Source organism: Onychostruthus taczanowskii, unplaced genomic scaffold (assembly GCF_017590055.1).
Source record: "Onychostruthus taczanowskii isolate IOZ18803 unplaced genomic scaffold, ASM1759005v1 scaffold5, whole genome shotgun sequence".
NCBI classification, from domain to species: Eukaryota; Metazoa; Chordata; class Aves; order Passeriformes; family Passeridae; genus Onychostruthus; species Onychostruthus taczanowskii.
Window position 1 is genome coordinate 3,986,837 of NW_024502568.1, and position 11,753 is coordinate 3,998,589.

Sequence of the window (11,753 nt, forward strand, 5' to 3'; positions counted from 1 at the left end):
CTACAGACTCAAAGAAACTCATATCTATAGTACACAGGGCACTGGCAGAACAACTTCTACTCTGTCGAGTTTCACTTTGACCTTTTTCAACCAACCATAAACTAACCATCAAATAAGGTCAATTATTTTCTTCTGAAGAGAATTTGTCTTACTAGCTACCACAGCATGTCCAACTGACTATTCAAGAAGTGTTAAAACACAGAGTTCAGTGAGGGCCTTAAGTTTTTTGTTAAGTTTCTGATTTTTCTATTGTTGTTGTTGAGAGGATTATGGCAATTGCCTTTCTTTCTCTTTGTCTTCTTCCACTTCCTTTCTAAAGATTAGAAATGAGATAGCTCTCCCTGAGAGAAGCTCAAAAGTATGTATTCAACATGAATTATACGATATTAACATGTTCTATAAAAAGGTGAGAGTGATGAGCCTTTAACAAGTTTTGTCATTAATCTCATTTTGTTAGCCATTAAAGCCAAAAAGATGGTGATAAAAGCTTCACAGAGTCTGATGAAAAAAAAATAATCCTGGCTTGCTACAGACACAGTCTGCCTATTTAATGAAAGGCATGTTGGCTTAGGTCTCATTTATAATGATTCAGCATGTGTTACTGAATTTAGAGATCCAAGTGAAATAGCAGCAAATTTAAATCAATAAATTCATCCAGTTAAAATCTAACAAGAAAATTAATTTAATCCAATACAATCTCTTCCTCTCTTGAGATGCAGAGCAGTCTTTAGGAGCTAACTCTCCTAAACAGTAAATAAACCCAATTGCATTAGCTGTATGCTGATTCCTCCTATAAAGGACCTGCATTTCACATTCCTCTTTATAGGTAGATCTCAGAGTAGAAAATCACCTGCAGGATCAATTTGTATGCTGTTCCTTACCAGTAAATTACACACAAAGACATTATATATCAAGAAATGCTATTATTTTTTATATCATAAAAACAAGTGCTGCCACTCTTGTAGCAGGGTAGGAAACAGCACCCAGGCAGGGACAGCCATACCCAACCAGCAAGCAAAACACTGAAGAAAAACAGCAGCAAAAATGTGTTTCCATGGAATCTACATACAGCCCACAAGAAAAACGTACACTTCCTTTGTGAAGCATGGATGCACTACGAAGACATTAACATCCTGATGTTAACAATTAAGGATAAGTCAGATCTTGCATATCCTACAATCTTCAGCATTTCATATTACCTCATGCTGCTTATCCAAACCACTCACCTCAAGTCCCTTCTTTTGTTCTGCTATTTAAGTAGTATGTTGGTTGGCTTTATTTGATGTGGCAATGCTATAAATATTCTCCCAGCATTACAACCCAGAGATTACAAAAATATTCCATTTCACATAATGAAATTAATGTAATCTCAGTCATTGCATGAGACAACTGGCCTCAATAGCTTCTGTGACTGGAAATCAATGGATCACTTCATGTTGTAGCCTTATGCAACTGCACGTAGAATTACTCAACTGATTTCTTTGATTCACATTGTTTAGCAAGTAAAACCTAGATCTCATGCAGAAAATAATGCTCCATTTTACATTTATGCTTCTTTCATTGAAATAGATCTTGTAATTTGATGTGGGATTTCAGACTTTTCAGTTTCACACAGCAATTCACAAATTGCAACAGACAGCTGAGCAGACAGCTCAAGTTTTGATTTTAAATACTGCTGGTTTTAGGGAGTAGAAGCACACTTCTGTGGTGTTTGCTGGACTTCTTTCAAAACACTCAGCCAGGTGTAACCACTCTTTCACCTAATTTTTTTTATTTGCAATTGAACACTAGGGTTCAATCAGACCAATATCCACTTTTTTTCCTTAAAAATCCTGAAAGTCGGCAATGCAAAATTCCATTACTGGAAAATCAGTGATAGGATAGAAACATGCAAAAAATAAGAAATTAAATTTTAGTATTTATAAAGACATCAGCACATTTTAAATGCTTAATATGGATCAGAGATTCATATGGTGGTCCCTTCCCCCTCCACACCTGTGGATGCCTTCTGCTAATTAGTGTAGCCTAATACTCTGTTTGCCCTTTCTACAGGTTACTCTGATATAAGCTCTATACTGAAGATGGTGGCTAAACTGCAATTATATTTAATATTTTGTTGTGGTTTTTTGCAGGCATCAGCTTCAACCTGCCTGGGCTTGTTAAGTGAAACATGGTGAAACTGCCTCCAGGGACAACTCAAGTCTAAAAGCATCCCAGCTACGTTCCATCAGCCTAAGCCCACGGACTCTCACAGGTGAGGCTCCTTGTGATGCTCAGCTTCAGCACCTCCACACTCTATTCCCAACAGCAGCCGTGCTTCAGGAACATGAGGGGAGATCAGAGCACAGTTTCCTCCAAGACGACCTCTAAGACCAGACTGAGCCAGCACGCAGTCCCCATGTGATGTCTAGACAAGCCCACCACACTCCCCATGGGAGCTCTCAGAGGATTGATTAGCCCCAGCCTCACACTAATGCCCAGACTGCGACCTCCCACACAGCTGTGGAGGATGCACTGTAGAAACACGTAGCTCACCTCAAAATCAACTGCTATGATGTGCAAAATGACCCACTTGGCATGCAACAGAAACTTCTCTTCCACCAGTTCTCAGGACTGTGTTCTCACCCACGTAGCCCGCGTTCATCCTTCCCCAGCAGGCACCATTCCCACTGCAGGAAAAGCCAGCAGCACCATGCTCATTGCTTTGCAGCACGCTGCCACACAAACTGCCTTTTCCAGTTTTCTAGACACAGGCGCACTGTATCTTTTCAAAGAGATAACATTCAAATTCACAGTTCTCTCTCCCCTGTCTGGCTAGTGCCTATGCTTTTTTTTACTTCTTTCAGACATCTTTAATCGGAGAAGCACCAGCAAAGCTCCATGACAAAGATCCTCTTTCCCCTGTTTCCTCTATAACCCAATTGACTCTCCACAGGCCCTGCACTTAACTCCCCAGCTCTAAGTGAAAGGTACTTCCACATTCGCCTACAACAGGAAAGGTTATGCAAAACCTTTTTTTTTTTTTTTTTTCCAAAATGCAGGCTAAGCCATTTGGCAGTATGTGGAATTGGAGGAAAAAGACAGAAAACCAAACCATTGCAGTCATGGCACACCAGAAATGCTCTAAACACTGTCACATTTCCAAGGAAACTGACCAGGGTAGTAGGTTTCAGACCGCATCACTAGAGGTTGCATAGTGGAACACTGCAACACCCACCCACGATACGGTTTCGGCCCCGTTCTCAGCACGGAACCGGCGGTACCGGCACACCCAGGGAGCTGACTCGTGTCCAGGTAGGGCAGCAAAGCCCGGCACTGGGTTACGGCCGGCGCCCCAAGCCCGGCCACCCGCGCCGGGCCCAGGGCAGCCCCGTCCCGAGGCCGCACTCCAGCCCCGCCGGAGCCGGGCTGTGCCCGGCTGCTTCTCCTGCAGACAATACCAGGGAGCGGCTAGCCTGGAGCTGGGCCACGGCCGCCGTCTCCACTCGGTCCCCGTTCCCTGTCAGCGCGCCGGCACGGCTTGACAGTCCCGCTCCCTGGCCGCGCCGCACCGGCCCCTTCCCTCGGCCCCTCAGCGCCCGGGACGGGGGGCGGCGATCGGGCCCCCGCGGAGCGGCAGCGGGGGCTGCGCGTCCCCTCCGCACCCGGCGCGGCGGGCAGCTGTCAGAAAGCGCGGCCGGGCCGCGCCGCGGCTCCCGGGCCGGCGGGCGGGCAGGGCCTGGGAGCTTCACCCGCTGGCGGCGCCAAGGGCCCAGCGCCCCGCACCTCAGGGTCGGTCCCACGCAGGCCGTGTCGGTGCTCTCGATCTCCTGCAGGATGCGATCATGCTCGGGGAGACTCTCCGCCATCTTGGATGGGAGGGACCCAGCGCCCGCGCCGCTGCGGGAGGCGCTGAGGGAGGAGCGGCCGCGGAGCCAGGCGGGGGCCGGCAGGAGCCGCTGGGGAGGGTTCGGCGGTGCGCGCGGGGCGGAGGGAGAGGCTGGGGCAGGTGAGGGGGCGCAGCTCGCGCCGGGCCGCGCGCTTCGGGTTCGCGCAGGGTCGGCGGTGCTCCGCTGCCCTTGTCAGGGGCAGGGCTAGGCCGGGGGAGCCCCTCCGTCCCCGTGGCATCTCCGGGCGCTGGTGTCCGGCAGAGACCGCGGGCGGCTGCGTCTGCCCGGCGCCAGCCGCTGCCACCCGCTCAGGGCACTGTGACAAAAGAGGGACGCGCAAAGTGCGGCCCCTGTCCCGGACGGACCGGCTTATAGGGTTCAACGCGACCTTTTCCACTGAGGTAGTTCTGCTTTAGTCTTGTGGCTAGTTCTTGGTGTGCTCTTGATGGTATGTTATTATTATTATTAGTTATTGTTATTATTATTATGTGTTTGTTTGTTTTGATTCGACCGCTCCCGCTCAGGCGGGCCGCGCCCGTCCCGGCAGGGAGGGAAGCACCGACCCCTGAGGCGGAGGCTCTGCATTCAGGTTATGTCAGTCTTCGTTCCTTCCATTCTTTACGTGACAGAAACTTGGGGGTCTGGGTAAAAATAGAACAAAGCCACGACAAAACAAAAAATGTGCACCTTTATGTGCAGTGGCGTGCTGTGTTTCACTAGAAACTGACATAATGTTTCCTAGTGCTTTGTACAGCAAAGCTTCGTGTGTCAATGAAGGAGGAATAACCTATTTTCTGTTTAAATTTTACACTTTGTGGCCTGTGGCCAGGGATTAACTAATCCTTGGGTTTTGAATGCTCAGGAGACAGGATACACCTGCTTTCTGGGCAAAGTTATCTGCACACAAGTGGGAAGTTCTTTTAAAGAAATAGGCCAGATATGTAAAACTTCAGGGTGATGTGTAGCTACTTTTTCCAGTAAGGAACTGACAGCGTTTGACAAATGTGAATGCATCAAGGTCTACAATTGCATTTGGCATCCTTCCAGCTACTATTATCAACCCCATCATCTGTCCTGCCCTGGTGCAACTACACCTGTACACGAGTTAATAAATGGCACCGAAGACGGTGCACATCTTGTCTGTGCTTGTGTCTTTATCATATTCATTGTTGATTCACATTGTTGATTCACCTACTAAATCAACAAGGACTATTCTGAATGTAGACAAGTGCTTACAAAGTGCATAACAAAAAAAAAAAAAGGGGAAAAATCCTACCACTTGTAGTATTTCCTTCAAGAAATCACTCAAATACAGTAACAATTTTCCCACATTCCTTTTTTCCCCATCACCAAAATACTGAAGTTATAGACTGACACATTTTTCAGGGTGAATTTAATTTTCTTTTTTTAGCCTGATCATTTCTGCAACCTGATGCCTACAGTGCCAGGCAGGCTATTTTTAAAACTCTTCTACAAATACTGACAATATACCTAGACAAATTACATTGCAATCATATATATTACTTTTTTAAAGGACAAATATGCTGAGGAATTTTTTTCAGTTGCACTTTTACCATTAAACAGTTTCCATAAGCTACAAATAAAAAAAAAAAAAATCTTCAGACATTTAAAAATATCAACAATTAAACCTTAATTAGTTCTGTCTTTGGTGATTAAAACAAAAGTTGTATTTATTAAAATTTTAAGAATAAGAAGCAGTTAAAGTAAACAGCTACATTTTTAAAGAATTAAACTAAAAACACTTCTACACAAAAGAGAACATTTCCCCTTGTTTTCATTTTTAAGAGCACTTTCTTTTTTCACAAATCTGCAGCCAGCCATCAGAAACAGATTGCTCTGTCCAGGTGAAAAGAAAGAGCAGAGTAGGTGACCTTGGTTTGTATTTCACTGAGGGCCAGTCACATTGAAATCAAACTCAACTTTCTTGTGGGCTTCAGGGTCAGGAAAACAAAGTTTCTAATATATTTTTCTGACTGAAAGAGCAGCTATAGAAGGAACACATCCATCATGAAGAGTATAATACCATTAAAAAGAAGCATACCTTAGGGTGGTTCCAAGAGGCAGCTCAAAGGACTGGATCTCAGCAAGGGCATTTTCATATATCTGATCTTTATTTTCTTCTAGATACAATTCTGAGAGATTTGACTTGCTTTTCCTTGCCATGGAGTAGCATAAAACTAATCTAACTTTAGGAGAGAAGTTTTATTCTGATTATTATAGTTGACTAAGTGACTCTGTAGTCAGCAAAACCAAGCATAAAAAAAAAAGGATCCTGTGCTAACCTCGTGACTTCTGAGGACTTTGTGTCCAAGAATGGTGCACAGCTGCTCTTTTCCTGTCTGCTGGTATCATTTGCCTCGTATGCACTACCCAGGCCTGCACAGTCTTTTGTGTGTGCATTTGTCTAATATATATTAGTCTTAACAACACATTTCCTGCCAAAATAATATTTTTATATCCATGTCCTTGAAATTAAACCTGAAATTTAGTCATTGTGAAAATTTAAAGGAATTTCAGGCACTAGACATCAATGCTTAATTTCTCTGTTAAGTTTTATGAGATTAAAATTATTATTTTTTAAAATTATGTTTTCCTTTTGCTATATAAAAAGCTTGTACACAAGGACTTGGCTGGATTTATGAAAAAGGTTTATGGATCTCCTAAAGCAGATTAGAAAAACAGAGAAATATTTATGTTCTCATCATTTTCCTTTTCAGCATTAGTAGTTGCTACTTCTAATAACCAATTGCAGAAAATGCTCTGTGATAACTGTGGGGTTTATGTGTATGAGCAAAAAAAAAAACCTGTTACTAATTTATTACCTGCATGGAAAAAAATGGATAGCAAATGTTGAGAGCAGTGCTGCTGTCACTATCGTTTTCATGATGATGGCAAAGAAAACACTTTGCACAACTGCCATGAATTACTTTAATTTCAGGCAGTTATTTCAAACATGAGACTGGAGTTGTAGATCTTTACATTTAAACTACTGTTTAGAAGCCTAATTCAATATCATTTGGATAATCAATATATTTTAGTTTTTAAAATATTTCTAGGGGTTTAATCAAAATTTGGCTCCTGATCACAGTACTGCTCCTGATGAAATTGATTAGTCCAGACACTCGTGATGCAGTCAACAGTTAAGTGCAGAGAAACAGAGATTACTCATTTTGGAGCAGGGGATAAACAGTTTATTCACTTTTCTGTGCCCAGTGGGAACACTGAGGAGATGAGTTCACATCAGTAGCAGTGGGAAAGAGCACTAAAGGCTGCAGTGAGTTAAGGCTAGGTACAAATTTGCAATGTGTTTCCTTGAACAAGCTGCTTTAATCACCGGTTTATTTTTAAATCAAAATTAAGTAATTGCTCTGTTAGCATTATTATGCAATACATTTCCTGTTTTCATGCTCTATATGGAGTTATGAGTAATTTTTACACTTTTCACCAGAAATGGGAGCCTGTGATTGACCCATTCAGCCACTGGATGTCACACAAACGCAGATGAAAGGATGGATGTTGAAACTACTAATTTCTAATCTTAACAGTGACTGGATTCAGAATTAATTTAGCAATTATGAGGTGACAGTGTGGAAGTAAACTGCAAATATTATAACAAGATTAAGCTTATTCATGTGATAGAAGAAAGTACATCTACTGCCACTGAGGAAGAGCAGAGGCAGGGCAGGTAAATGAGAGATGCCTCAGGCATCTACACCCAGCCAGCACACACTGTGGCTGGCAATAAAAATAGAATGCAGTGATGGAAGCATGACGATTTATACAAAATGCTTTTAGGAATATATTTGTGTGATTATAAATTAGTTAGATTCTTACAGAAGCTTTGGATATAATTTCTTCTTCCTCCTCTCCCAAAAATTTAAACAGTAGCTTTCTTTAGGAAATCGGCTAACCAAAATAAACAGGACTCTGTATCTGTTGTGCAAATGTTCTTGTCGGTATCGCAGCTGCCTGGAAATAAATATGTTTAATAACAAAGCAAAACAATGTAAGAAGAAGCAAACAGATACAAAGGTGAATGACCAAGAAACAGGCAGATGTTACAGTCTCTTCAGTTGTGGCAGTGAGTGTTGAAGTACCTTGATTCTCTGGACAGGATCAGACCAAATTGCATCAGGCCTGGCTGCTCAGCTCTCCAGAGTGTTTTACACCCCCACTGAACCTAAGACCATGACATCCAGAGGATGATCCTAGGTGCAGTGGTGGATCTGTATCTGACCTCAGATCCATGGGCAGGAGTACATTAACACTTGCCCAAAGCCCTTTATGCTGCAGATGACCCTGCTTCTACCCTGTGCTGTCTGTCCAGCCTGTGCTCCCTTCCCCACGTCTGTCATCTGCTCCTCCCTACCGTAATTCCAGTGCTGGTTAGATGTGCCCAACAGCTACATCTTGCAGTCACACAGGAGCTTTTCCTGTTTCCAGCTGAGCTCAGGGCCACTCTCAAAAGGCTTTAGGGAACTGCCTTCTTCAAGGAAATAAAGTATTTTTGTAAAATGACAAAGGAACAAATTCAGTATAAGCACTTGAAATCAGCTTCTGGCTAAACAGTGTATCTTTGCTTCACAACTATACATAACATACTTGGAGGCTGCAACTAAATAGTTTGTCACCAAAGACAACACTAAGTTTTGGGTTTTTTTTTTTAATTTATGGTACTCTCCATGCAGAAAAGGACAGTAGACGTTATAATTTCTGAGGTATCATACTTGTACCAGTTCAGATTTAACCAGGTCAAGAAGCCTGAGAAGGTATTAATCTTCTAGAAGTCCCCGGCAGAAAATCAGAAGGTATTTTCTGTTCTGGTTAAATTCACACTGTTTCTGTGAAGGACATATTCATTACCTGGACAGGCAGAAACCTCAGGCCTTGTAAGATATGGAGCTGTTGCCATCTTTCCAATCATCCTGAGATTTTCCATTGAAAAAATTATCCAAAGCAACTATTCTTGCTGAAGGTGTAAAAACGGTTCACAGCTCAGAAGAGAGCAAGAGGGGAAATTGAGGCAAATTATCAACAATATTGTGAAACAGGATGCAGAGGCTTATCTAAAGCAAAACCACTTTCACCACGTCCTTTCTCCCCTTTCTCCCCTAATTCCTCCTCTTCCCCAACCCTAATGGGATAGCAGAGGGCTAAGAACTGCTGGTTTAAAGGTTGCCTGCATGTGTTGATACTTTAAAAATACATTTTACCCACATGACCAGTACAAAAAGTGTAATGTGCTGCAGAGTAGGGTCCTTACTGTGTATGCAATTCCAGTGTAGATTACTTCCTTTTACAATTGCCAGGGCACGATTAGCAGCTTTGAGTCTGTTTCATTTTCTTTCCCAGTTGGATTGGAATCCATTTTGAATGAATCATGGAATAGAGAGAAGGGGGAAAATGTCCACCCTCAAATGGAATTACTATAGATAATTTTCACAAGCAATGCCATCCATAACAAATTACTTCATTGGTCATTGCCCAGATATCTCCTCTTTACATCCCTCCACAAGGACAACAATGCCATTAGTCATTTCTCTGGCATCTCCTGCTCTGCTACGGCCTTCTTTCCTGGGCTCATCCCCATACTGGACCCTCGCAAACCAGCTCATTCTCCCTAGAAACTGAATTGACTTCTCCCGTTCCCCTTGTGCCTGTTTTTCTGATGGCCAGATCCATTTCTGCCTCTCAGATGAAGCATGGTAGAAACAACCCTACCAAATGGTTCTTGGGAAAAACAGGCAGATGAGGAGATGATGGAATTACCACTGCCATTTTTTGCTTTTTACCTTTTTGTCTAATATACAGCCAGTACCTTAGGTATCAGCAGGGAGATTACATTTTTTTTTATTTCAGAGCATTTAAGTGAATTATGTTTTCTGAATAGTAGTCAAAATCATAAATACATTTGGTTTTTGTTTTAATTACACTAGATTTAAGAATTGGACAGTGTATATAACAATGTGCACCAAAATACCGAATGAACAATGTTCTATTTCACATGGGGGTTTTTATGGTAAATTGTCAGAAACAGCACACATCTCTCCCGTTAGGAGGGCAGTGCATCACTAACTGCTTTTGACATTTCACTGACATCTAACAAGTGCCTAAAAATATCTGGATAGATTCTCAGCTGGTGCTGATGTTAGCTTTGTAAGAGTCAATAAAGGCATTGAAACTACTGGTTGAACAGAGGCACTTCAGTCTGACTGCAGTGGGAAGGAGAGGAGAGTCTGTCATTACGTGTGTTTATATAATGCAAGGTGCCATTGAAGAACAAGTACTATTTCATTTTCATTGCAATATACAAACCATATTTTTTTAGCATAGCATTTGAATGATGCTACAAAATAGCATCTTTATCATTCTACAGAACAAAACACTGATGTATAAAAATTTTTCTCTCTGCTTACCGGTGCTTTTAAGAAACAGGCATTGACGGAAACCCTGAGTCGAGGACATGCCCTGGGAGCCTGAGGGCTTTGCTTCTTTATAGGCAGTGAGGAGCTCTCTTATAGATTTTGTTCTGGAGGACATTTACTTTCCTTGAACAGAAGGGTTGGTTTTTTTTCTCCACACTTTCAAGAGCATCCACTCTTAGATAGCCACAGCATTTGTATTTCTTATGTAACCTAGGAGAAAAACAGCCCCTGTTCTAGTTTGGGGTATGAATGAGTCAGAAATTAAAACTACTTTTGATGTTAGGATGCGTGCATGACAGACATCTGACTGGTGATGGCCAAGTGGTCCCAGCTTGATGAGTTGCTGTCAGCTGAGCCACAGTGAGTGACAGACACAGTGCCCACTGAGTCTATTCTCACTGCAATCTCTAATTGAAACTACTATGAACAACCCACTCAGAAGTTTGATCATTTTTATCATGGCCTTTATCCTTTTAATACTTCAGGAAGAAAAAATCCAACCTTGTCTGAATATAGGCTTGAATCGCTTTAGCTAATAATTAATTAAACCAAATATCTCCATAGGCATTTTCAATCTCTCAGGTTCTTATTTCAGTTTAGTTAGAACTCCACCTGATTGATTTAAGTGAAATAATTCTGCCTTAGAAAGGAATATTATCAGATAGTTTTTGCACCTGTTCTGTGCGGGTCAGGTTTGTCGTTCTGCTACATTCTGCACTCATGCTTCCCTGAAGTTTGTAAGAGGGAACAGTTAGCATTAGGTTACTACTGCATGATGGTTGGTATCTAGTTGTTCTTCTAGTCAGATCTGGCCAGAGGAAATCTTCAGTATTCATTTTGCTGAAGAGCCCATGCCTATTCAGTAGTGGTAACAGCAATCATGAAATTTAAAGGAAGTACCTTGACTATCTGCTGCTTAGATAGCTGGGTCTTATTACTATGAAAAAAAAAATAAAAACCAACAAAGCAAAAAACATTGCCAAATAATACTATACTTCAAGAGAAAATCTCTTTTCCAGTAAATGAGTGTCCTGGGAGGGGCAATTAAATCTACTTTTGTAAAAAAGCCCCTTTAAAAATTATCTCCCAAACTTACCCTAAACCAAAACAAATACAGTTAGTACAAGAATCATTGTTTAAAGTGTCACACCACACTAACTGCTTTTTTGTCATATTTCCTAGCTATATTCAATTAACATGGCACGTTAGACCTCGTAAATCAACACTATTAGCTTTGAAAGGAACTGCTTGTTTTTTGAGAACATTCCAGGCCACAAACACTTTTTCCAGTGAAAACTGAACAATTACAATAAGACTCTGTTTTGGTATGAAAATAGGAAATGATGCTAAACAAAAGGGAATGTTTGTTTAGAAATTCCAAGGCCATTAATTTATATTAAGAAACTGTTTGTGCTCAGAGACTGTAATCAAAAGGTGA

General features: G+C 42.0%; 1 protein-coding gene across 5 annotated transcripts in view; it reads right to left on the reverse strand.

Moving 5' to 3' along the window:
* EXOC6 (exocyst complex component 6) overlaps positions 1 to 6,172 on the reverse strand; it is an 85,519-nt gene extending 79,347 nt beyond the window's left edge. For 3 of the 5 annotated variants that reach the window (XR_005953459.1, XM_041415364.1, XM_041415363.1), the window contains exon 1: positions 5,932 to 6,172. Coding sequence is in view for 4 of the 5 variants with exons in the window: in XM_041415364.1 (XP_041271298.1) it covers positions 5,932 to 6,053 (122 nt within the window). In the remaining variant the exon portion in view is untranslated. Of the gene's footprint in view, positions 1 to 3,765; positions 3,893 to 5,931 lie in introns of those variants that run through there. The other 2 variants (XM_041415366.1, XM_041415365.1) reach the window with 1 other exon arrangement.
* Positions 6,173 to 11,753: the final 5,581 nt, after the last annotated feature.